This window comes from Dermacentor albipictus, unplaced genomic scaffold, assembly GCF_038994185.2.
Source record: "Dermacentor albipictus isolate Rhodes 1998 colony unplaced genomic scaffold, USDA_Dalb.pri_finalv2 scaffold_13, whole genome shotgun sequence".
NCBI classification, from domain to species: Eukaryota; Metazoa; Arthropoda; class Arachnida; order Ixodida; family Ixodidae; genus Dermacentor; species Dermacentor albipictus.
Genome location: NW_027225567.1, coordinates 1,354,530 through 1,381,973, shown reverse-complemented (window position 1 = coordinate 1,381,973; position 27,444 = coordinate 1,354,530). Strand labels below are relative to the sequence as shown.

At 50.0% G+C, this 27,444-nt stretch overlaps 1 protein-coding gene across 1 annotated transcript in view; it reads left to right on the top strand.

The window, feature by feature from the left end:
* LOC135917796 (nose resistant to fluoxetine protein 6-like) overlaps positions 1-27,444 on the top strand; it is a 413,546-nt gene that overhangs the window by 299,731 nt on the left and 86,371 nt on the right. The window contains exon 5 of the mRNA XM_065451401.1: positions 18,289-18,392. Coding sequence (XP_065307473.1) covers positions 18,289-18,392 — 104 coding nt within the window. The remainder of the gene's footprint in view (positions 1-18,288; positions 18,393-27,444) is intronic.

Sequence of the window (27,444 nt, the reverse complement as noted above, 5' to 3'; positions counted from 1 at the left end):
AGGTTGTTTTTCTGCAGAGTAACAATACATCATCGTTCGTCACAAAACAATCTGTAGCGAAGTCGGTATTTGTTCGAGGTTCCCAGTTGGAGCCACAGCGTACACCGTGCCAAGAATTCTTCAACATGAGCAGTGGTCAACGTGTACAACTTTTTGTTCACCTCTTTCGCCAGAGTCCCCTGCCGAGATATAACACGGTCAAATGCGCTGCTGGCAGGATGAAGGTATACAGCGCTTTTGCTTCACGCTTCAGAAAAAGCTTGGTAATCATTTACTTCAACGAAGTCTACGAGGCGAAACTTCATTGTCTCGAGCTATATATATATATATATATATATATGAAATAGACAATCGTTTATTCAGTATACGGAACCAGTTGTAAGTATAGAGTGCTTATTGTCACGTCTTAAGCATACGTCGAAGGTGCTGGACGCCGTCATCGCCCGCCAGTCTTATGAAGAAATGCTTACAAGCGGTCATTCATTTCTTGTTTCCTACTTAAGGCGTGGCGAATGCCTCCTTCCTTTGCAACTGCCCTGGATTTCTTTTTCCCGACGTTTGGGGCCAACATAGTCAACGGCTCACACATCCTGCTCATTCTCGGGATGGTAATTAAAGTACGTCGTCTCATAAACAGCTGCGGTGGCTCGACGAATATGCCGCTTGCTGGTGAGCGCTATGCCAGGAGTCATATTTCTTCACCCGTGGTCCCATTGCAACAAAACGACGTGCAAAAAGAAGTATCCTTATACTGAGACATCAGTGCACGTCAAATAACTAAGGCTGTTAACACTGTCCCACTGCGGCATCCCTCATAGACCATGTCACAGACCTTTTGTGTTTATGGCACGTATAATACGATCGATTATCTAGTGCTAATTGCTCTGGCGTTGGGCGCTTTCCGCGAATCAGTGCGTGGTCGCAACATACGCTGACGTTCACGAACTCAATTTGCAGTGCATTGGAGCATAACACTGTAAAGATTTTACTTGAATGCTACTCCTTCTCACATGGCGTTTGTGGTCGGAGCGGTACCCTCCTCTACGTTATCATCACGATCGGGGGTTCATGAAAGGCGGATGATAAGAAAGGAATAGAATTGAGCAAAAATAACTCTTATTAGAATACCGGACTTTGTTGTGAGTTCAAGGGCTTGCGTCGCTCGCTGGTTCCATTCACAGGTCCAGAATCTTCTTCTACTTTCTGTTTATCGGTTTTACTGCGTGATGACTGACGACGATGGATGTGTGTAAAGCACATGGTACACACGGTACGACATGGTGTCCAAAACGACATACGAGGCATCTGGAAGACGGCTGCTCCAACTGTTGGTAGCTGATGGAAACTTGTTGGATGCTGTTGTGCATGGTGCAGTTCGAATACTGGGGTGGACGCCAAATTGCACTCTGCGTATCCTATACTTAAGAACAGCAGTATCCGTCCCCAATTCAGGGTGACTAAACCTCTTTTCTTTATTTTCGTTTCAACAACAAAACAAAAGAGGAGACTGGAGCACAATTGAGATAAGCAATGTCCTGCGATATTGTAGAGGCCTAAAAGAGGAGGCTGGTTTGTGGCAGAGCTTAGCTCAAACGTCATTGATGCGGGCCGTAATCGATCCATGCTTAATCCTTTGTTGCAGGTTGGCAGCTATAGGGAATAAACTCCTGCCACTTTTTTTCGAAAGTTTATTCAAGGACGACGACGAAGTGCTTTTTGACACAGTGCTGTTCCTTCTAACTCCGGTTTATCCCTGTAAAAATCTAAGTGCATCCGCTGGTAATTGCTCCTTGCTTGGTCGTGATGGAAGTGGACCACCCCGTACGTCTGCCGGCGACGGCGTCATCAGCAGCGGCCGATCGGTCAACAGAGTGACAGCGACAGGGAGGACACCCATGTCCATTCTCTCAGCAGTGAGGACCCTTCCGATGACGAGTTCAAACTTGTGCAGAGCCGCAAAGCGAAGGAACACCAGGACCCCTTGCTCGTCAGGTATGCAAACAGCAAGACACAATCAGAGACCGGACGCCAATACTATTAAATTTGTGCCCGTGCTTCCCACTGTCAGCATGAAGCTACTTGACAGACAATCTGTGTTGATGTCACTGGAAGCCCTGGTGCCAAACTAAATATCGGTCATTCGAGTGAACACACGAAACAATTTACTGGCGGTTGATGCCCAGCATGCGGGTGCTCTCACCACTGTATACGCAGCGTAACAGACCTTGATGGCATTCAGGTATGCCCTTACATCCCTTTGGTATCTGATGTAGTCACCGACGTTATCTCCGACGCAGACGTGGGCCACCTTAATAACGACTAGCCGATTCTTGTCAAGCCAGCAAATAATTCGGTAATTGTTGATGTTACTCGGCTAGGCAGTCCACGCTGCGTGAAGTAGCATTCAAGAGTAAATATCTACCCCAGCAGGTTAAGGTGGGACACCTCAGGTATGATGTGCGGTATTTCATTCTGAAGCCTCTTGAAGACCACAAATTTATGAAACTGGGACATGTGAGAAGTGTCTGCGAAAACCAGGCAGCCAGCCCCCGCTGCACTGAGCCCAACGCTGCAGATAAATATGGCTCCAATGTAGTGAAGTGCTCGAATAGCCACGGGTCACATGAAGCTTCATCGAAGAATCGCCCTCATATTAAGAAGGAAATGGCCCATCTTGAAAGAGATTGCGAGAGATCATTAATCTCATTGCGAATCCGCCGATAAAATCAGGAAGCGGCGTTCGCGTCACCGACACTCCTCAAGGAAGACTGTTGCCTCTGCGACGCGCATGCCACTTTCTACAGCACCACTTCCTCCTCTACCTCCCAGGCCTGTGGAAAGGACAATGTGGAAAGGACCGCGAAGAACAAAACCACTGAGAAGACCACATCTGCCGAATCTTGGCTGGCCCTACCAAAATGACAACATTCACCATCAGAATCACAGCAAGTTTTTGCTAGACAACCCCCGACGTATACTGTCGTTGATTTGCGCGACCAAAACAGGCAGGTGGCTGTAATGCTTAAATCGCTAATTAATAAAATCAGCATCATACTGAACCAGCTGCAAGCACCAGCAGCTCGAAGTGCTCTGCAAATAACGCATGCACTAAATCCAGCGCTTGCTACCATTGTTTAAGCACCATGACTCGACCAATAGTCTCCATCCGCGCTCAAGTTAAAGGTGCGTCGATCTTCAAATGGAATGCCGCAGGTCTCAGGACGCGTATGACAGACTTTCGCCAATTCGGTTTAGCAAATCGTTTCCCCATGCTGGTTATTTTCGAACCAAATACATCGACTCCACTCAGACTGTCTGGTTACGAGTCTTTCGTCTACATCTACATCAGCACGGACTTTACATATGTCGCTCACGCGATGAAGCCTCATGACGACAATCAATATATGTGCATGCATGTCAAAAAGAAGGCTGTGTCCTTTACAGTTATTAGAGCCGAGATATCCCCAGCGGGTCACTTTGACGGAAAAAGGCATAAGGAAATATTTGTAGTGATCAATGGCCCTTGGTTTATCACAGGTTACCTTAAAGTGCATCACCAGCTATGGGAAAGCACTAAGATTGACTCCAGAGGCAGGAGCCTTGCCTCCTTCGCTGCCGACCATGATATATGCATCTTGATGGCGCAACGCAGTAAGACGAAGACAGAAAGCAGGAACACACAGAACAGCGCTGTCCTGTGTGTTCCTGCTTTCTGTCTTCGTCCTACTGCGCTGCCCCTTCAAGATGTTCAACCAGCACCAACTCGCCCAAATGTCGATCCTTCTACATGATACATGCAGCGTGAATGATGGCAGCCCTATATTTCTGTGAGGCCCGACCTACAGTAGCTGCTTGGACTTGTACTTGGTGTCACGGTGCTTCGCCTCGAGCGTACAGTGGTTTACTGACATAGCGACACATGGAAGCGACCATATTGCAACACACATAAATATTAGCGGAGTTGAGCAATGCTCCTCTACAGTCTTGCGTACAGTTGATTGGTCAAGGTTTAACGACCATATGGATGACGCATGTCGGGAAGGCCTTTCACATAATATAGAAGATGCAATCGCAGAAGAAGTGAAAGTATTCATGTGCTCGCTTACAAGGTCAGCAGGCAGAGACTTCGATACAGAACTGGACAGGCTGCGTGCGGCTCACCGACAGGCGGAAAGAAGGTATGGGCATGCGAAGTCCGTTTGACATCTGATGGCTTCACGACGCATACAAAAGAAAGTTTGGCGTCGTATGGAAAAATTGGAAGACAAGGGATTTAAATCTTTCAGTCAGTCGCTTGATCCCCGAAGATCGCTCTCAAAGGAAGCCATGAAAGGAAGCCACATCAAAGGAAGCCATTTGCTGCTCTTGCTCTCTACCAGCACCGCTCGCAGCTTGAAGTGGCTCAAGAGTTCGGTGCTGGTTGCGGTGTGATCATTACTGACGCAGTACTAAATGACATCCCTGAGGCACGTGTACCAGAAATGAATGTGCCATTTTCACTTGAAGAGTCGACTCTGCGTTGGTGACCTGCAGGCGTTCTTCGTCACCCAGACCAGATGGCATCACCTACGCTGCCCTATGCCACCTAGGATTTCAGGCACGTGGTGAGCTGCTCAACTACTACAATTTTGGCACAACGGCGCCGTTCCTAAATAGAAATGGAGCCACTTGATCCCCATTCTGAAACCTGGAAAGTCTCTACCTGATTTATCATCATATCGCCCAATTGCGCTTTCAAGATGCATCGGCAAAGTGATGGAAAGGATGATTCTTCATTGCTTGGAATGGTACCTCGAGTGATTCAACATCTATCCGGACGGCATGGCGGGCTCTCGTCAAGGTCGCTCGTTCATCGACAACGTTATTGACCGTTACATCAGGGTTCAAGAACAAAAAAACCTTAAACGCCTATCAATGGCACTTTTTCTCGATGAAGGAGCATACGACAACGTCGCCCATGAGGCCATAATGAGCTCATTTGAGGATGTGGGAGTGGCGAGATGTATCAATGGAGTCGGAACTATGTGACTGAGAGGGGCTTTTTCTTTCTTACAGATTGGATACGGCCAAACTTTGGAACACTTCTGCCGTAGTGTGCCGCGGGGTAGAGTGCTGAGGCCCATATTGTTCAACTTCATCCTGGTAGGGCTTGCGGAGTGCTTACCGCGGACAGTACATGTCTCAATATAGCGGACCGCATTTGCATCTGGGGCTCTGCGGTGACTCACCTTCAGGTGCGGGCCAGGCTTCAGCGTGCGGCAACCACGACGGCGTCTTATCTCTGAGAACAAGACCGCAGTTTGTCTACGGAAAAGGGCGTATTAGTTGGCTTTACACGCAGACAAATGTCACTGCAAACCCGTTTCAATCAACGGTCAAGCTGTTTTCTATGTTAAGAAGCATCGCTTTCTGGGTGTCATCGTCAACCGCGGCTTCTCCTGGAGCCCTCACTGCGTCTATCTGAAGAAGTTAATTGCCATTGCTCAGGTTTTCAAATTTGTCTGCCGGAAAAGCTAGGGCACACCAGCCCATTCTATGCTGCAGCTGTACAGGGTACTGTTCCTTGGACTTCTACGTTACAGTCTACCAGTTTTGTCTTATACAAGCAAGACGAACATTCGCATTCTGGAAATTAATTAGGGCTGCTTCGGTGCACCTCAACAACAGCAAAAATTGCCATCACGAGCGACTATGTGATCCAAACACACGTAGCTGTCGACTCTCTCAAAGCGCACATTCGCCACCTGTCAATGATCCCCGACCATAACATAGCTTCCCTACCAGCCGAAAGACCTGAAGCGACCGCTTAAGTAGTGAAAAGCGCTCATCAAGGGTGCATACAGTCATCCTATACATCGGCGGCGAAGCCTTCATCTCTCATGTCGTGTCTGCGACAGCCTCAAGTGAATTTTGCAATTACCGGAATCGCAAAGAAGGCCAATCAACCGTGGCCGGCTCTGAAGTTAATGACGCCCCTGTTACTGCACTAGACATATCATGACCGCATGCATATGTATACCGACGGCTCGACCTCGCCTACAAGCTCAACTGCTGCATTCGTTGTTCCAGCTAAGCATGTTACAGTTAAATTTAAATTGTCACACATGGTTACATTTACGTCGTGAGACCTTGCAGCCATCCATGCCGCTATGACGCACGTCTGTCTCATAAGAGCCGGCACAGAAATGGCTCATATTTTCTGACTCAAAGGCAGCTCTTCACAGTATCAAATCTGCGTTACATCACAGAACTTACGAGCAGATGAGCTCCGACATCAGGTAAGTACACCACCATGCTCTGGAAACAGGGCACAACACTCTTTCAGTGGATTCCTGCTCACTGCGGCATCGTCGCAACGACTTCGCTGACAAGGCTGCCCGGTCTGCCCACGAAGACACCCAGACGCGTCCAATACCTTTTGCGAGGACGGACACTGCCAGCGAACTTCGCCTACTTGCATGCAAAAATTCACAAGCTTTCTGGATTTCAAGTGCCTTCAAGTGCGGATTGCATAAGCTGGATCCCTTGCTACGGCTACAACTGCCATATAGCCTTTCCCGCGGCAAAACAACCTTGCTGTGCCACCTGCCGCTGGGAATGGCGTTCCAGAACGCTTACTCCTACTGTATGGGAATGGCTGAAAGCCCGATGAACGACTCTTGTAGGTACGAGGTAACCATCGAACCCATATCGTGTACCTGTCCCCGCTACGACGTACAACGCCTCTCTCTCAGGACAACTATAAAACAACTGGACTTGAGACCGTTCCCTGAGTCAAATATACTCGGCCCGCGTCCACACTGGCACAAAAAGCGATTCGTGCACTAGTACACTCAGTGCTCACTCTATCCCTCTTTTTCTCTTTCTATTCACTCTCCCGCTAGCAAATCGGGTGCTCGTCTGGTTGACCTCCTCGCCTTTCCTCTCCCTGCTCTCTCTCTCTTTATTCAAGAAGCTGATGTGATTTGGGGAATCCCTAGTGGTCGGAACAGTTCCTATCCTCCTTTTGTGATTAAGGCATCAGCACACGAATTACTTGGCCTCAATTAGAACGAAAGTTGAGCCACCGCCCCTCATTGGTAGCTATGCAGTGCTTGTCCCCAAACTTTTCGCGATACCTTGTGTGAAAGACTTTCATGTCATGTGAAATCACTTGCACGTCGACCAATACATTTATATCTTAGCAATGAGGCGTTCTTTTCTAGGGCGCACTTTGTATCTTGTCCACTATAATTGTTACTTTGGAACGCATGTACCATAACCCCCATGTGTTCATATTTTATTTTCTGTGAACTGTCGCCCCTTCGTCTCTCACTTTCGGATGCAATCAAGTTTCCTTTCTTTACTCAGAGTTTGGTAACTAATGCAAGTACAATAAAATACGAATGATTCGAAAACGGTTGATTAGAATTCAATAATACCTTGAGATGAGAGATAACTCTTGGCCCCCGACACATCCTTATGTGCTTCTACGGGAAAAACGAGTTCATCGCGCCTCATCACAAAGCCCAGCATGATTCTGCGTAAGCTTCAAGCTCTGCATGACGTTGAAGGCGGGTCATTTTGCGAGCCCCCTAGCTCCGTCTTTCTCGGTTCCATTTAGTGAAGCTTTCCCCAACGAAACGATGTAGATGTCTCAAACTAAATTTAGTTGTAACATCCGGAAACTTTCCATTTCCATATACAGAAATCACGTGGAGCTTCACACCATATGATACGTTCTAACGCGTCTGTAAAACAGTGTGCGGTTGTGTGAAGTGCGGTAGTAGGCTTTCATTGACGACATTGCTGAGTTTCTTTCCGCTTCAAAAAAGCAACGTGATAGGCGTGGCGTTCCATCTTTGCTTTTAACATAATTGCAGTGACCTGGAGAAGTGGGTTCATCACCTCAATCAAAAAAAAAAGGACAGTCCCAATTTGCCAAGCACTAAACTTCGCATGCGTGCTGCCCCCTGTTGTGGACGCTTTGTATCTCACAGAAATGTCATCTTTGACCGCAAGGAAAATAAGTATTAACGAACAAGAGAAACCTTGCAGGAATAGTTTTTTTTACGTAACTACTAATTCATATACAATCAAAAGCTGAGCCATGTCCAGGCTTCGCTGTTAGGCTGTACCAGCAACGGCGATTGAGCGGAGGGCCACTGAGCATGTTTGAAATTCCAGAGCAAAAGTTCAAACCTAACTGCAAGCACTGCGAAGCAATAACCGCAGACCAATATCACATAGTTTGGGCGTGCCCATCCAAGCCCCCGCCAAGGACGTTTCCTCGGCAAGCCCCCCACGCTCGAGGCCTGGGAGTGTGCGATCAAGACGGATGAAGTAGAATGCCAAGTCATGCTGGCGGAGTGGGCTAACCGCGTCGCGGCCACATGGCGTCCATGCTAGCTGCTCTGCCAGGGTCTGATCTGCTAATTTACACCTCCAAAAAAGTTTGCTTCTTCTCTCTCACACACACTCGAACGCTGGCGACAGGCCAGGAATTGGCGAGGAAATTTTCTGACGTCCTTTGAAGCCCGTTGTTAAGCATGTGAAGTGGAATGTGGTTTCGGTAACATAATAATAAGATACGACTACTATCGCGGGCATTGGTGTACACGCCGTTTCTACATGCGTCTGAAACAAGAGCAAGATTTGGCCTTAAGATGTTGTCTTAGCCGAGCTGTACTTTTTTTTCGCAATCACCATTGAGACACCAAGAAGATTGCCAGAGGCTGCCTTTCTATGCATTCTTCATCTCATTTTGACATCAAATCAAAGAAGAAAAAAGCCAGTGCGTTCAAACTTAGGACTGTCAGGCTTCTAAATGTACCTGTTAACGCAAACTTGTCGGCCAAAGTGCCGCGACAACGAGTGCTTCGTCGAACTCCAACGTAATTTCACTTTGATGTATACGTAACAGCTATAGCTGTTACGTAAGGGATGCACCCGGGGAGGCGTACGCGTGTCTTCTTATGACCGGAGATTCGAAGTGGAGGATTTCGCCAGCTAAAATTACTAGTCAGTGAGCTTGAAATGTCATCCTTCAAACTGGCTCTTCCCTATTCTATCAAGGCCATAAGCAAACTCAATTACTCCTCCTGCATTTTTTGTTACTGCGCCTTTGCCCGTCTTTTACTTCACTGTCATGCATGCACTTCCGATACTTTCTTTTTTTCTCCCTTTCTCGCTCTCGTTATATGTTTTTTTTTTCAAGGGCTCTAAAGCCTGTCAACTGGAGTTTGTTTCTGTTTAGCATTTGACGCCCTTGGTAACACGTTCGGAAGAATCAAGGACAGTTTGCGCGACCCCATTCTCTTTCACTCTCTGTCAGCCGGACATTAATGGCCACTTTCTGATGATAGAGAGAGTGGGCCCTGCACAATTATTATCCCGCGTACACTGGTGCGCACGCCATGCAGTATGCCTCATGAACCCATGCAAAAGACAGCCTCTTGCCCTGAACATCGACTGCAAGACGCCACTTTACGCAATTGTTGAAAAAAAATGAAATAACATTTGTCAAATTATGTGGTTAATGTCTACGATTAACTGCAGAGGTTAGCCTCTAGATACGCGAACCCGGAGTTATCAAAACCCGAAACCAACTCTCCGCGGAAGGAAATGCAATCACTGCTATTTAAGCCCTCTAAGAATTACCTATAATTAGATTTAGTGACATCAATGTGCACAAGTTACTATGCGATTGGGACAACTTCGAAAAACATTGAGCGAACTTGCCGAATTAGAGCCCAATTTACAATTGAGAAGTTTCTTTTGAACCACTGAATACAGAAATTTAGTACCCTGTAAATAAACTACAAGCAATAAAAAACTGCCCGCACGTGACTTCGCAGTTTAAAACATTTCGCGCATATAACGCCTTCACGCACTTACGCAAGGCATTCAAAGCAACAGCCACACCTCATTCACGCATTTTTATATTTGCATGCACATTAGTAAAACGTTCCCTACATTTCACATAGCTTGATATCGGCAGCATTCGTAGTTCTCCCACAGCAGCGAGCTAACTTCTACGCAATTTCTACAAAGAAAACAGAAGAAAGAAAGAAAGAAAGAAAGAAAGAAAGAAAGAAAGAAAGAAAGAAAGAAAGAAAGAAAGAAAGAAAGAAAGAAAGAAAGAAAGAAAGAAAGAAAGGATAAAAGAACACTTCTAATGTTCTGGAGTTCATCCACAAGTACTCTACTGCAAGGGTCGCAGAGGTCGCAAGGTTAAAACAAGCCTTAAACATTGCCTACACATTACCTATGCCCTGTCTTTATTTCCTCCAAATATAAACCACATGACTCGTTTATTTCGCAGTGCACAACATAGGCAACTTGTATAACGCAGGAAACGGAGTGAAATCGAGAGGTTATTAGTAAATACATGTCAGGCTCTTTAATAAAGCAGGAACGTTAACGTCTTGGCCCGCTTCATTAATACGCATACCCCCCCCTCTTGAGATGCAAAGTATTTGTAACGTGGAGTTCTCTCGGGAGGCAGCGGAACATAGCGGGTGACGGCCGTATATTGCTTTCGAGCACTTCATTGAGAATCGTTTTCGGAGGCCGTAATTTCATATGCGTATTCACCATAAAATACCGTCTAGCTTCAGCAATTTCCATCTTGCTGGCTGGTGTAGTGATTGGGGCATAGCTTGCTTAAATTCACGCCACTTCGAAAACATTTAAAGGGGCCCTGAACCCCTTTTATTGAAGTGCAGAAATGCATTTGAAGTTAAAATAGGCTATTTCAAAAATACCTTGCCTTTAAAATTACTTCAACGCGTTTCGCAGAAGCGGAGTTATTCCCAATAAAACATACAATTCCCGGTGCTTCCGCTCCTTTTCCAATAAATTGAACTGCGACGACCCCGGCGCAGCGGGTGTGCCCACAATGCTCACCCTACTGAACGTCATCGTGACGTGCAGTTCAAATTTGATTTTGGATGTTCACGGAGACGCCACTGCTTCCGATTTTGGCGCCTACGCCGCGTCAAACGTAAGCTAAATGCGGTTGTCGGATGGATGGATGTTATGAGTGTCCCCTTTGGAACGGGGCAGTGAGTTGCGCCACCAAGCTTTTGCTATTATACTGCCTAATGTCCTACCTAGGTTAAACAATAAAAAAAGAAAAAACACTATGAACTAACACACCCAAATTTTCTGATCCCCGATTTCGAACTGTGCTTTTGTACGTCTCCGTTTTTTGTAGTTTCCCTACTTTTATTCCACCAATCCTCCAATCGCCTCTTACTAATGCCTATTGCGGACACGTTTACTTTTCGACTGCTCTCGCTCAACCCAAGGGCTTCAAGAAGGCCAGTGGTGCCTAAATCAACCACTGGGTAGACGTCTTACCATTCCAATGAAACACGCTCCATAGTCTCCCTAGCTTTACCGCAGCAAGCACATGCTTCTTCTTCCGTCTTACATATCGCTTTATAGGTGCGTATTCTACGGCATCTCGATCTCGCTTCGAAAAGTAATGAGCTTCCCTTTGAGTTATCACAAATTGTTTCTCTCCTGATTTCGTTTTTTCCTCTTAAGTAGTTACCCATGGCAGGTTTCTTTTCCATTGCCGCCACCCATGAGATTATTTCAGCGTCTCTGACTTTCCGCTTGACCTTCTTTGTTGCTATGTTGCCCACCCTACAGGCCGCATACTTGCTGGTAAGCTTCCTAGTTCTTTTCCTCCACTGTGAATCAACATTTTTCCTGTACAGATGCCTGAACACTCCCCCAACCCATTTATTTCTTCCATATTCCTCAGCCGTTCTTCATACTCAATTTTACTGCGAGCTTCCCTCACTTCAAAACTAGTCGAGCCCATAGAATCCTGCACAGCTTCATTTGTAGTCTTCCCGTAAGCGCCCAATGCGAGGCGACCCACTGACATTTGGTTCCCATCGAGTCCTGATTGTACCCCTGATTTAAAGCAAACAACTGCATTTCCAAAAGTAAGTCCTGGAACCATTACACCTTACCACACCTTTCCGCGACTCACCTCGCCTTCTCCAGTGCGCTCCAGCTTCAGAGGCCGCCCCAAGTCCCGCACCGGGAGCGACTCGTCCAACAGGTCACGATCCAAGACCCCCACCGGCGCTAGAGGCAAGTCCTCTCTAACGTGGGCCGATAGGGCCCGTGGTAACCAAATGCAGGCGTCCAACCCTATCGTCTCACGAACGAGCTCGAAGAGCTTAGGCGCGCCAATGATAGTCTTAGGAAAGAAAACGCTCAGTTCAAGCAGGAAATCAGTCGGCTAGCCGCCGAGTTGGCCGAAAATACGAAGATTGGCGCTCACACCACCGGCTTCTCAGCCTGCCGCATGCTCTTCAGCCAAGGACACGGTGGAAGCCCCCCCCCCCCCCCCCCTCGAGGGGAGACCCGACGGTAAAACTCCTGTCTGAGCTCAATAACGCCATCTCCAACATAGGTCTCTCTCACGCACAAGAAATCATCGCGCACCCTCAGCTGTGCCTGGTCGTCCTCAGCGCGAGAATACTTAGGCTGGATGGGACCAGGCACGGATGTTTGCCAAGCACATCTACAGCACAAGTCCCAAACTTGCACAGCGTCATTGCCTCACCGACGGAGGGTGCCATTTTGAAAGCGGCACTTTCGCAATCCATCCCCAAGCTCAAACAGGAATAACGGAACTAACATCATAACAATGTGGCAGTGGAATTGCGCAGGGTTCGTCAGCAAACGGGCGACTCTGCGACAATACCTAAACAGTGTGAAGGACAAACCCCGAGTAATCACCTTGCAAGAGCCGATCACATCATCACGCATCAAGCTCCTCGGTTTCCTAACGGTGGCTTCCACTGAAAGGGGAAGGGGGTCGCTACTCTGGTCAGTAAAAAGTTCACGTGCCTTCAGCGAGACCTTGGCCCCGCAGAAAATGGGGTCGAGTATGCCATGGCCGAACTCCTTGTCGACCCTCCTTTGCGGCGCTTAAGAAGAAACAGAATCCTCATACTCATTGTTTACTGCAGACCCAGCGTTCCCAGAGCCAGATGTGGTGGTATTCTCAAGGCCGTGCATTTGGCCGGCTGTCATCCTCTAGTCGTTATGGGGGATTTCAATGTCCAGGGTTAGGCGTGGGGCTATCGGAACAATACGAAGAAGGGTAGAGACATATGGTATACGGCAACGGAGGAAGATCTTACGCTAGTAACCGATAAAGACTTTCCGACCAGGAGAGGGAACTCGGTGTGCCGAGATACGACTCCGGATCTTAACTTTGTCAAGAACCTGGAAAACGTCAAGTGGACTAACAGAGCCATGGACCTCGACAGCAATCATTGCATCATCGAGGTGGTCACCAAGGCTGCCCGTGAAAAAACGAGGACTTTTCAGTTCACTGACTGGGACGTGTTTCGAGCCAGTGGCTCCGAGCGCATCCTGAACCAGGACATGAACCTAGACTCTTGGTGCGACGAGATAAAAGAGAATGTGGCTAGCGCCACCAAGTAGGTGACAACTGATCTGGAGGTGGACATGATGGATAGTAGGCTCGCGCATCTGTCGGAAGCTAAGCGGGCACTGCTCGCGAGATGGAAGACTCAGCGCCATAACAGAAGACTACGCAAGAAAATTTCCGAAATCAGCAAGACGATAGAGGCTCATTGTAAGGTGCTATGCAAGCAGTAATGGGACGAGCTGCGCGACTAAATGGAAGGCCAGCTGAAGACCGGTAAAAGCTGGAGACTCCTCAGGCACCTACTGCACGATGGCAACACCAAGACCAAGCAGAAAAAGCTGCCCATTTGGCCACTGATTCGACTCCTGATGAGGCAGTCACGGAGCAGCTCATAGACAAGTACCTGGCAGTCACGGACGATCCGGTGCCCCCCTCCCCCTCCCCCAGTTTCCCGAGCATGAAGGGCGCGAGCGACGCGCCATCTATGGACGGTAGGATTTTACCGTGGCTGGGGTAGAGCGGGTTCTTGCATCCCTCAACGGCAGATCTGCCCCTGGGCCCGACGGGGTCACCAACAAAATGCTCAAGCATTTCGACGACGACTCAATTGAAGTTCTTACACACAAGATGAATGCAATCTGGGACAGCGACCTCATTCCTAAAAGCCGGAAAGTAGTCTACACAGTACTCATACCCAAGCCAGGTAAGGCCCCTAGCATGGACAATCTAAGGCCCATTTCCCTGACATCGTGTCTCGGGAAGATGGCCGAGCACGCCATGCTTAACCGCCTCACTTACCACCTCGAGTCTAGCGAATGCTATACACACTACATGATTGGCTTTCGGTCGGGGCTCTCGACTCAGGACGTCATGTGGCTGATCAAGCACCAGATCATTGACTCCACCTCCGCCGGCACTAAGGCAATTATCGGCTTGGATTTGGAAAAGGCTTTTGACAACATATCGCACGCGTTTTTTCTCAAGAGCCTGACAGAGTTTCACGCCGGCAAGCTGGCGTACAATTTCGTGCGCTCCTTCCTTTCCTCGAGGACCACTAGATTCAAGAATGACGAGTTTTTGACCCTCGAAATTCAGCTTCGGCCAAAGGCAACACCTTAGGGGGCGGCAATCTCCCCGACGCTGTTCAACATCTCCCTGATAAACCTGTCGAGAACCTTGAACAAGATCCCGAACATTAACCACACATCTAGGGGGGCGACATCACCATCTGGTGCTCCAGTGGATGTCAGGGTCAGGTCGAGGGTGCTTTGCAAGAGGCCATCGATGTGACAGAGCGGTAGCTTATCTCCACCGAGCTAAGGTGCTCTCCCGCTAAATCCGAGCTTTTGCTCTGCAAGAATAGGCCCAGAGGTGGTTTCCACCGGTCCTGGAAGCCAGCAACGTAGAGCAACATTACGTTATACACCGGGAACGGCTCCCCAGTGCCGCGGGTGGACACTACCAGCGTCCTAGTAATGTTTATCGAGTCGAATGGGGGCCGATGGAGCCGCCCTCAGACGCATTTGTTCCAAGACCGAAAGGGCCCTCAGTCTGATCCAAAGAATTGCCAACAGGTACCGCGGAATCACGGAGGACAATGTGATCCGGATTATCCGCGTTTCGTGCTATGCCACCTCGCTCATTCAGCGGCCATGCACAACTGGCTCGTACCGGAGCGCAACAAGATCAATGCCCTAATCAGAAGAGTCTTCAAGCTTGCCCTTGACCTTCCCGTCTGAATGCACACAGAATACCTCCTCAAGTTGGTCAGACTCTGCGGTACCCCAGCGAGTCGAGCCGTACTTGGCAAGATGGGACGTAACCCCACGGTCGTCAGTCCTGACGCTGTGAAGCTGTTCAACGACGTAAGATCCAAGATTTCCATGCACTGGATGCCACGCATTATGCATCCGACCTACAACAAAGGATGAAGACGAGCCAGGATTAAAGCACTGCTCACCTGTGCCCGCTTGGACAAGGATCTAACATGCTTCGTAGACGTTGCTTCGTACGCTCAGGAAGAACCCTTCTCCTCAGTGGTCATCGACTGTGATTCCAAAGTCCTCAGCTGCGCTACCATCCGCACTTCTAGTTCCAGCGTTGCCGAGTAGGTTGAAATTGCTTTTGCGTTGACGGACAGTGTACATTACACGATTTATTCAGACTCCAAGGCCACTGTCAGGGCCTTTCAGATGGAGATGGCGGCTCCCCAAGCCCTACGTATCATCCGCAATGCTAAAGACTTGAACCATCACTCACTGGCCTGGTTCCCTGCGCCCCTTGGAACCATTGAAGCTGTCTGGCTCAATCCTACTGAGGAGGCGCACTCGGCTGCACGATGTTTGGCTGACCATGCGCTGGGTAACGCGTCCTCTCCGGGGTGACCGGATCCTCTCTACTCGTGCAACGAGATCTGCAAGCATAATTATCTATCAAGAAGACACCTGCCTTTGCCACACTCCTCACTGTGCAGGGCCCAGGCAGTCACTCTCAGACATCTACAAACACGCACTTACACGAGCCCTGCGACACAGCACACAATGTACCCCGAACGATTCCCAAGCCCGGATTGCTCCCTGTGTTTTAATTATGCGGACTTCGAGCACGTCCTATGGGGCTGCGCCTCTGCCGGTCACCCTTTCACCCAAGAGAAAATGATGAAGCTCATTAGAGCCCAGGACCAGACCTCTCAAATCCTGGCAGTCCGGAGGGCCCGCGAGAGTGCTGTCAAGTTTCACCTGATGGTCCCCGTGTGGGCCTAGCCAGGTGACGATGAGTTTGCTCGCGTCGACTGTGGACCAAATAAAGTTGTTTCACTCATTCACTCACGCTTATACAAGTCGAAGATATATATATGTTCAACTCACGACCGATCATATATTTCTACGCAGAGTGAGTTAACTCCGATTAACGTCAAGCGTCATCGCAATGAGCAAAAGACTGACAATGCTTTCACAAGATTCACCTGAAATGCCGTCATGGAGTCAAATGAAAGCAGCTGCCATGCTACGTCTCAGATCGAACGATTGTATAAGGCGGGAGCCGTCGGGGCGCGATGGATACCAGTTTACGCAAGACTTTTGGGGCATATTGTAGCACTGTTCAATGAAACACGCCAAACAAACTGGTTTATTGTGGACGAACTTGTGACAGGGAACTCCATACTAAGAGAGAGAGAGAGAGAGAGAGAAAACATTTATTGGTACCATCGAGTTCGCTGCTCTTGAGGTCGAGTGAGTGATGTCCTCATTCCAGGACTCCACTGGCCATGGCTGCTCGACGTACTTGCTGGACGAGAGCTTCTTGTCCCGTCAGGGTATCGCCGGTCAGCTGTACCTCCCACCACTCAAATGACGTGCTAGGCGTCTTTAAGTGTTGAGGTTTGCCCCCGCACCCCCACGAGATGTGAAAGAGTGTAGGGCGTGTGTCGACGCACCAGGGACAGATGCCGCGATATGTTTGTGGGTACATTTTGCTGTATCTGTGTAGGTATGGGAATGTGTTAGTCTGAATAAGTGTCAGAGCTACTGCCTCTTCAGTGCTGAGCTTTCTGTGAGGGATAGGGTAAATCCTGTGGTTGAGTCACTGGATCTCGAGTCGGTCGCAGTAATTGCACGGCAGGGGCACGAAGGTAAAGGGTAGGTGTTGATGAGACGATTGGTTTTGCCCCGCTCGGTTCATTAGCGCTCGAGCTACGACGTTCGCCCGTTCGTTCCCCGCCAGTCACGCGTGGCCCGGCGTCCACGTGATTTGATGGGATTCTTGCAGCTTCGTGCCTAGAATCTGAGCCACAGGCAGCGGTGTTCGTCCGTTGGTGAAGTTACGGCAGACCTGTTGCGAGTCGGTAACGACATGAACTTCTCTGCCTACCCTGTCTTGTTGCTTGATTACTAGCACCGCGGCTGTGGTCTGAACCGCAGCTGGGGTCTCTGCCCTGACGGAGGCCGCGAGGGTCAAAAAGTTGTCTCTCTCGTTCACGGCGGCTACCGCGAAGAGGCCCCCTACAGTGTACGCCACCACGTCCACGTACGTTACGTACGGGTCACCCTTGAATTGTCGGTGCTGTCTGTCGACGAGAGCCTGGCGTCATCAATCAAACTCATCAAATTCAATACTCAATACATCAATACTCATCAAACTCAATACTAAAGCATTCACACAATGTACAAGAAGAGTTAACAGGAGCCTATTCAACAGTCAACCACGTCTCCACACCGAACACACTTTCACGCGCCCCCGAAGGCCAGGAGCCATTCCGTGACTTCTCATTGGACGGGTGCACAGGAGACACGTGCTGTATTGCCATGCGCGAGGCGTTGCTGGCGCTCTTGTAATGGCGATGCTATGAGTAATGCCTAGGGGCTTTAGCGATGAGGCGCTTGGAAGGGTACCTCACGAGAGTGCTTGTAACTGGCATTTGGAGAGCTCTCTGCGGCTATGTATGAGGGCGACCTGCTATATCCCAAAATTGGCATGCCCGACGTAAGCACCAAAACGTGCCAATGCCTCGCGCATGGGCGCAGTCGGCGTAGCGTTATTTCTTTCCGGGAGTCAAAACCGTTTCAAGCCCCTACACTAGAATTATATATTGGCTTAGATTTTTGTAGTTGTAACAAAGGTGAAGTGTGTTGGTGCAGCACGTTGAATTCGTAGACTAGACAGCTAGTGGTTGATTAATGCAACATAAAGGTTAGAGAAAGAAGGGACGTTCAGGTGACAGCGACAATGGATCAGGTAGTGTTGAGATCAGGCAGTTTTCGGGTGTCAGGCAGTGCAGACTCTGGTTCCAGGCAGCGTTAATCGGCGAGCTTTTGAAGCGGTGTTGTCCTGCGGCGTACTCAGTCAAGGTGGTGATGACGCAACCTGTACGACTTTCGCAGGACCTTGGTGTGCATCTTGACTGCCATAGCGATAGCCTCAACTGCAGTGGACTTGGTCAAGAGGGCCATGCGAAAGCCCGAGAAAAAGGAGGCAGAAGCCGAATGTGAGTATCCTGCAGCCTGCTCCTCGTCCGAGTCGATGTAAAGAACAAGCGGCTTTGTCGCTGTCTGAGCGACACCACACCAATGACTTCGTGATTAATGTCGCGCCAATGTTATGCTAATTATGTTATTGTGGTAAAAAAAGTCAGCTGGAGTGCGACGAAAATAGGGATGCACGTTAGAAAGGATCGGTTTGTGGTACTTTAGTTGGTGTATGGAGTTTTTCTTAAATCACTTTCTTAATAGGAAAAAAGAACAAGGCAGAAAAGTTTTACTGTAATGCATCAGTCCCTCCACTAAAAACGGCTACAATAGAATTGTGCGTAACAAGGAATTTCAGCCACTCATGATGCAGGACACATTCTTAACGAAGGTGGCTAGCCAAGCTGTAAAGAGGCTTATGAACGGAAATGTTTGTGAATATAGCCGCGGGTCTCGGGAGGTCTATCGCTGACGACGAATAATAATTCTAAAAAATGGAGCGGTCATGAGTCAGTTGTAAGAGAGAGTTCCCGGCTATTATGGCTATTGGCGAGAGAATTGACCGAAGTATAATTAGGGCTACCAAATTCAGCTACAAACTGCTTTATCAATCAATCAATCAATCAATCAATCAATCAATCAATCAATCAATCAATCAATCAATCAATCAATCAATCAATCAATCAATCAATCAATCAATCAAAGTCATGTCTTATCAGTTTTTCTACAGAAGGTATTTGTTGAGTGATATCGTTCGCAGCATATGTATATTATAGCAAAACCAAAAGGACTCGTCGAACGGGTAAATTGTGCCACAGATGTGCAGACAGACATTTAGAAAAAGCGAAATCTCTATGCTGTTGCACGTCTAAAGAGGCGCACGGTGCCACTGAGAAGTTCTTCAAAAGTGGAACACTGAGTTAAAGAAAAATTGGCTGAATTAAAGCGGGAGAGACGAGTGAATTCCTCACCAAACTAACAAATAAATAACTAAAAGAAGGACATCAAAAACCTGCCAAGGACATAAACAGATTAACACGAGAAAGAAGAAAAAAAAAAGTGGGAGGGGGGAGGCACAACCTTGCGCACTGTTTTCAGCGCCGGGAACACACCTGATGCGCCGCACAACAGTGAGAGCAAACACGAACGGCGCAGTAGATTGTTCGGTGAAGGGTGCGTGCCGTAAACCGAGAGTTCGCGTGCCGGATTGCATTTTACGGCCCGCTCTCGTGCCCACAGACGGCTCGGCTCGCTCCCACATCCGAGGCGCGCGTAGCGAGGGGTGGACGCGGCCTGCTGCTTCGAAGCCGGCAAACTGCGCCGTGCGCCGCTCTCTCGACACGGAGGGGGGGGGGGGGGGAGGAAGAAAAGCAGCCGAGACGCGCGACAGTATTCGCGTACAACGGGGAGAGGGGCTGTGTATCGACAATCTGCTTAGAGACCAAGGTAGTCCAAAATAGCCCCGCACTTCGGCCGAGAACTACTTATCGGCTTTCGCTGTTTGTTTGATTTGTTCACCCTTTCCTACTTTGCCACTGCTATGTATTTCAAAAGAAGTGCGTGCCAACGTCCATTCGACCTGCAACATCCCGAGCTGTGGCGACGTAACAGAGATGAACAAAGAAGTAGCTGCAAACCAAACCAAAAAGCAATCGCTGCTAGGACTGCACAGGTGTGCCGGTGTTCGCAGGTTATCGCTGGCGGGACCGGGGTACTTTTTGGATCTGTTATTATTCTTGCAGATCCCGCGTCATCGCCGACGATAGAATGGAAGACCCGAATGCAACAGAACAATATGAGAGGGAGTGAGAGAGAGAGAGAGAGAGAGAGAAGCGTGGAAGAAAAAAGAATATGACAAGGACTAGCGGTTGATTATTATGACCTGCGTCCCGTAAACAAGCTGCGGAAAGGCCCTGCTCTTATTTTTAGCCGGTATCACACAGTCCAGCCGAATGTCGTGTGCGGCTGTCACGCGAAATTGCTTAGGGGGACAGAGAAAGGATGAGAAAAGAATAAAAAGAAAGGACAGAGTTACAGAAAGGTGGAGAAAAAGAAAGGGGAGGCGCGAGTGACCACGTGTACTGCGCTTTGTGAGCGAGGCAGCGAACGAAGGCGCTACGTTCTATGTATAGTACGGCGGCCCGTGTCTCCGCACCGAGGTTTAAACACCGGAGAACGTGACATTTCGACGCGGTGCTATATGTGGCAAGCGCCGAAAGGAACGTTCTAGCTCGAACACAGACAGATTCAATGGCCTCTTCCCAGGAGCTTCAAAGAGAAAAAGATGACCTTCGTGCAAGTGCGATTCCGCAGATGAAGGGTTCTCCATAGAGGACATTGCAGGCTATTCGTGCCTTGTGGCATCTGCGTCCCGGTAGGGCAACTGATACCGCACATAGAGAAACGAGGGGGTCCTGCGAAAGCAGTTTGTAAAGTCTATGAGGATAGCTATAGGGGCTTGTTGGTACGGCATACGTTATCTTGTTGTAGCCCAAGCTGAGCGACAAGGACAACAGAAAAGCACACTTGACACACAATAGCGCTGTGTGTGTCAGTTGTGCCTTTCTATTGTCCTCGTCGTTCAGCTGGCGCTACAACAAAATAAGATATATAGTTTGGGAACGCGCGTGGCTTGGCCTAACTGTTATGGTGCTTGCATGTCTGAGGCTTCAAGCTCAATTCTCCAGGCCTCTCTGCCCGTGCTTGCTTGCATATATCGCTAATGCAACTCGTCAATTTACAGTTGCTTGAATTTCTTGAGAAACTGCCGTTCACCAAATTAACGATAATTAGAAGGCAGTGAGAGAAAAAAACGCACACGCAGTGCATTCTTAGTGTGCGTGCGACTGTCGCGTTCGGCAAGCGTGACTGTAAGGCAATCAACGGTGCGTGTCGCAGGTAGGCTCCACCGCATACGAGTAACAAAAAAAAAGTAATTTTTAGGATATCATCAATGGCCTTAGAACTACGGTCGCAAACAGTTTCTTTAAATAAATAAATAAACAAATATATAAATTAATGAATAAATGAATAAATAATAAATAAATAAACAAACAAATAAATAAATGAATGAATAAATAAATGTGTATTAGACGCTTTTGAAGCAGATGTTTGCGCGAAGCGGGAAATAGTGCAATCGCAGTGAGTCAGGGACAGGCAGTGAGTCAGGGACAGGCAGTGAAAATTGCGAGAAAACTTTACCCAAACATTGGAAATAAAGTACAGGCGGCACTAGGAGTAGCGCCCACCTGCGACGAAATGCTAGATATTTCGAGTGTTGAGTTGTATGCCGAATACGGAATCTCAACTTCAATTGCTTTTCCTGACATTTTTTTATTTGTTATGAAAATGAACAGCTTTTGCACAACTAAGAACACATTGGGCCCTATAATGGAAAGCTATTTCAACATATTTTTATTCCAACATCCTGACGTCAAATTTGCGTAACCGCTAACGCAAGCATCGTACGGTGACCCGCAGGGTTGTCTGAAGAGACCAATCAGACGCTCTCCTCATTTATAGGAGGTCACTTTTGCTTACTCTAAATACGAATGATATTGCTTAGACTGAGCAGCTTGTATTATCTAATTGGCTGACAAGAGGCGAGGAGCACGCTCAAGTAGAGAGGGATGCGATGGGGTCGAGCCCGTGCACTGAAAATCGATAACCGGATGAACAGGTTGGTGCCAGCGTATGCGACTGGTCCGCTTTCCCTTATACTTAGCTTGCGGTGGCTGGTAGAAAATTGCGGCGGAATGCAACGGAAGGTTAAGGATGCTGCTACAACGGATCCTCAGCAACGAAGAGTTGGTAGAGCGAGGTCGTAAACGTGCGAAAGGTGCTCGAAAACGCTACACGGCCACGCATGCAAAATGTCTCATTATACGCAAATGAACCCATGCTCTCCTGCAGGTGCGAGTAGCCAGTGCCTGAGCGATCGGTGGCAGCCATCTTTTATTCCTTTCGGAACGGGGCTGCCTGCGGCTATTCAGACGAAAACTCAGTTTTGTTCGGAATATTAATCCATCTATAATGCGTACACGTCACTTTGACGTGGTGAGTTTTTACGGTTTTGTGACGTCGCATGGCAGGGAGGTGAAGTGGGTGCAGCCCGAAAACTTTTGATCAACAGCCGAGGGCTAATGGCGAAAAGGCGTCGAATCAGCAATAACTATTTTTCTTTTGTTCGATCAAATGATGCATAAACAGTGCATACGCGTCATACCAGATGGGGAGCTATCACGGTTTTCGTGACGTCGCGTGACAGACAGGTGAAAGGGAGGTGGCCCAAAAAGTCTTTGACCAATCGCGGAGAGCTGATTGCAGAATTGGAACAGAAAAGTTTGGAAAAGTTTTACGTTATAGCGCCCATTATGTACGGTTGCGTGCAAAAGTACCAGACATCCCCCTCCCCCCCCCCCCCCCCATCCCACAGCTTTATTTTTCTGCCTAGAGTGGACATTACTTGATGGAATAGTCACCGTTAATTGTTGTTCAACGTGCAGCCGTAGGCCTGACGACTATTGTAACGTACAAACAATGACGACATGTATCTTTTCTATCTGATGCAGAACTTGTGGTCCGTTACTTTCGCTAAGGTGCGTCTAATATGCCCTGACATATGGGCGCACTACAGTCCTGTGAAGTAAATTCGATTGGAAAAACTTTAATATAAGTCCTGCAGGACACACGTCAGCGCGCAGTGGGCGTCTCCCACGCAGGGACCGACAGGGAGCACCTGGCGGCCGCTGCGCAAGCCTGCTGCACCATTGCTGGTCTTGTAGGAGCGGGCTTCGTATGGTCTTCTCCCACTTGGCGGAGGTAGAATCGGGTGGAGCGCTTCTGCACTTCCAGAGCACGTGTGCGAGTGTCGCCGTGACCCCGCACGAGGGGCAAGCATCGTCGGGGTAAAAGTCCGGGTAGATGATGTGTAAAGTGGCGGGGTTTGGATAAGTATGTGTCAGCAACAAGCGTAGCGTTAGCGCCAGCAGCCTGTTCAGTTTGGGGTGCGGGGGCGGAAATAGACGTCGTCCCAAGTAAAAGTGTTTCGTGATTTCATTATACGTTACTGGGGAGTCCCTGTTCGCCTCCAACTCATCGAGACGCGGTTGCCCGGGGGTGACGGCGCGGTCAGTAAGCGCGTACGCAGCGTCGTGGGCTGTCTCGTTAAGGTTGGGCGGGGCGCCCGGGATCCGACCCAGGTGGACGGGAAAACAGATTACGGTGTGGTGTTTGAGGGTGCTCGGGTCACCGCCGCGGAGGACGCGTAACGCCTGATAGGAGAGGACTCCTCTCTCGAACGCTTTGATGGCCGGTCTCGAGTCGCTGAATATTGTGTTTCGCTTATCGCCGAGCATTGCCAGGGCTATGGCCACTTTCTCCGCCACCTCGGGGACACGTGTGCGTACCGTGGCGGCATTTAAAGTCAGTTGCGAGGACGAGACCGCTACCGCAGCGAAGGCTTGGTTGCATCGGTAGGCGGCGGCATCCACGAAAGCGATGTCGTCCGCTTTCTTGTTTATGCGTTTGAGGAATGCGGGAGCCCGGGCTAGGCACCTGCCTCGATTGTGTTCCGGGTGTATGTTTCGCGGAATTGGCGCGATCGTGATCAGGTCGTGGAGCTCGCGGGGAACCGGCGTAAGCTCCGGGGGATAGTGGGTGTTTGGGAGGAAGTAGCCGAGCTCGCGCAAGATGTGACGGCCGGTCTTGATCATCGTAAGTCGTATCATCTGCGCTCTCTCCTGAGCCTCAGCGATCTCTTCGAGCGTATTGTGCACCCCAAGCTCGAGGAGTCGATACGCCGGCGGGGTTATCGGAAGCCCAAGAGCCCACTTCATTACCTTTCGGATGAGTGTATTGAGCTTGTCACGCTCCGATTTTTCCACTTGTGCATTGCTGCGACGTATGTAAAGTGGCAAGGACGAACGCCTGTACGAGATGCAGCAGATTGTCTTCTTTGAGGCCGTGTTGATGGTTGGCCACTCTGCGTACGAATCGTATTGCGTTGTCTGTCTTTGTCGTCAGCTTGTGGACCGTTTGGATGTTTGATCCACCTGCCTCGATGATCATTCCCAGCTCTCGGATGGAGCCGACCTTGGGGTTTGGGCGACCGTCTCGGATGCGGACGGTGACGTTGCGCTCGGTCGGTGGTTTCCATCGCTTAGACCTGTTGCCTTGTCGTTTTGGGCAGTACAACAACAGCTCCGTAGGACTCGGCGGTTTCGACTGCTTCCTGCAGAGTGGATTCGATAAAGCCGTCCGGCCCCGCGGAGCACCAGATGGTGATGTCGTCCGCGAATACCGTATGGTTGAGGCCTTGTATCTTCGAGAGGCGTTCGGAGAGCCCAATCATCACCAGGTTGAACAGCATCGGCGAGAGGACGGAGCCCTGGGGGATGCCACGCTGTCTGAGCTCGACTTCTTTCGACGTGAGGTCTCCGGCACGGAGCACGGCCTTGCGACGGGTTAGGAAGGAGCGGACGAACTCGTAGAAGCGGCACCCGAGCCCTAGGTCCGTGATCGCCTTATGTATTGCCGAGTGCTCGATGTCGTCGAACGCCTTTTCCAGGTCGAGGCTGAGTATGGCGCGGGTGCGCCAAGTGGCCCCGGCGTCTATGATCTGGTGTTTCAGGAGAAGCATCGTATCCTGCGTCGAGAGCCCGGGCCGGAGGCTGATCATGTGGTGTGGGAAACAGTCCTCGTCTTCGAGATAGCGGCTGACTCTGTTGAGTACGACATGCTCGGCCACCTTACCCACGCACGACGTGAGCGAGATTTGGCGAAGGTTATCGACGCCAGGTGCCTTGCCCGGTTTCGGAATGAGGATCGTCTGGGCGAGTTTCCAGGCGTCAGGTAGCTCGCCCCGCCCCCACGCTACATTCATGGCGCACCTGAGGTACACGACCGAGGAGTCGTCTAAGTTTCGCAGGAGCTTGTTGCTTATGCCATCGGTGCCCGGGGCGGAACGGCCGTTTAGTTCGTGGAGAGCCCGGCGTACTTCTTCGACGGGAAATTCGGTGCCCAGGAGGGTGTTGTCGGTACCTGTGTAATAGGGATGTAGGGTCGGTGGGCCTGTGGGTATCGGCCGGTACTTATGCACAAGGGTCTTGACGACGTCATCCGGCGAAGCAGTGTCTCTGGCCTGGTGGAGTACTTTGGTGAGCGAGTGGCGCTGGTTCGTGCGGGTGTTGGTGTCATCAAGCAGGTGTTTTAGGAGGTTCCACGTCTTCCCGTTGTGGACCTGTTCGTCAACCGAGTTACACATCTCGTCCCATTGCTTTTCGGATAGGGTGCTGCAGTGTTCCATTATGGTCTTGTTCAGTTCTGCAATGCATTTGCGGAGCCTGCGGTTGAGACTCTGGCTCTTCCATCGTCTCAGTAGAGACTGTTTGGCCTCGAGCAAGTGGGCGAGGCGGCTGTCCATCTTCTCGGTTGGTATATCCGTGCTTAATGTTTTCGTGGCCTTACCGACGTCGGCGTTGAGCTGAGCCGTCCACGTCTCGAGGTTCGGGGCAGTGTCGGGAGGGAGTCGTGAGGCGCGAGTCTTTCGAAAGAGATCCCAGTCGACCCATGTGTACGACTTGGGCTTCCTGACGATGCTGGGTAAGTGCACGGCCAGTATGACATAGTCGCTGCCAAGATCCTCCGCAAGATTGGACCAGCGGGCATCGGCTGTGTTCTTCACGAAGCAGAGATCCGGGGTGGTGTCTCGGTGCGTGGACGTGCCGATGTGGGTAGGGAACGTCTTGTCTGTCACTAGGGTGAGATACAACTCGTTCGCGTGCTGCCATATAGCGCGGTGTCCTTGGAGGTGTCATATTCGTAACCCCAGGTGCGATGCGCAGCGTTAAAGTCGCCAGCTATCACGAGCGGGTTAGGCCCTGCAAGACGGATGATTCTCTGGAAGAGGCATTGGAAACGTTGAATCTTTTGTCTGGGGCTGCTGTACACGTTGAGGATGTACACACTTTGTCGGGACGGGTTATTTGGGATAATCTCCGTCATGACGTTGTCCACCTCGGACGTGCCAAAGTCATGCGCGAGGCCGGTGAGCTTTTTAGAGACCAGCGTGGCGGTACCACGTCCTCACATGAGGCCTGGTAACCACTGGTAACCGGTGAACATGGCGGTTGTGTGTTAGAATTTCTCGCAGTAGGATTACGTGGGGCTTGGCGTCGTGGCTGCGTAGGTATTACTGTAGGGAGGCTTTTCGAGCAGCGAAGCTCCAGCAGTTCCACTGCCAGATGCGGAACGCTTCATCTCGCCTGGCCATCTTGATGCTTGTGGGGGCCTGACGGTTGAGAGGGGGCCGCGTGTGCGGGTGAATTGGCCATGGGGTGTTGTGGCGAGACCGGCTTACCAGCGGCCATGGCGGGGGCTACGATCTTTTCGAGATAATGTTCGACTGTCCCCAACCGATTACCGTGTGCCGTGAGGCTGGACTGTACGCAGGGCCATATTCCCTCCGAGATAGCGGAGGCTCTCTTTAATTGCCGACAGCGTACTTTTAATCTCCTCTAACTCGGGTTTCAGTTCTGGTAGGGCGCGAGCGATGGCGCGTTTCTTGGGCGCGCTCTCGCCGTCGGCGCTATCGGCGTTAACAGGTTGTGGCGGTGGTGACGGGTCTTCTGCCTTGGCAGCGTTCTCGGCGGTGGGCATAATGGCTGCGCGTGCGCTCCGGCGGTATTGTAGTTCGGCAATCGCGGCCGTAAGTCTGAGAATTGTCTCTTTCATAGCGGCGTTTTCACGTTTGAGTAGCGCTATGTCGGATGTGTTAGTGTGTGTAACGTGCTCTGGGAGTGAGCCCGACCCTACCTGTGATGTGGGGTCGTTTGTTCTTCCCCGGACGACGTCCGTCCAGGTGAGGGCGCCTCGTGTCTTGTTGCTCATTGGTGGTGCCGGCGAGCTTGACAATCATTGACAGGAGGTTCCGTAGCGGGATCGAGAACGGGAGCCAGAACGGGAGCCGTAACGGGACCCCGGCCCATACTTGGAGCGAGAAACGGAGTGGTCCCGAGATGCGCCGCGCGGCGCACTACGGGAGCGGGCCCGGGGTCGGCTCCGGGATGTCGA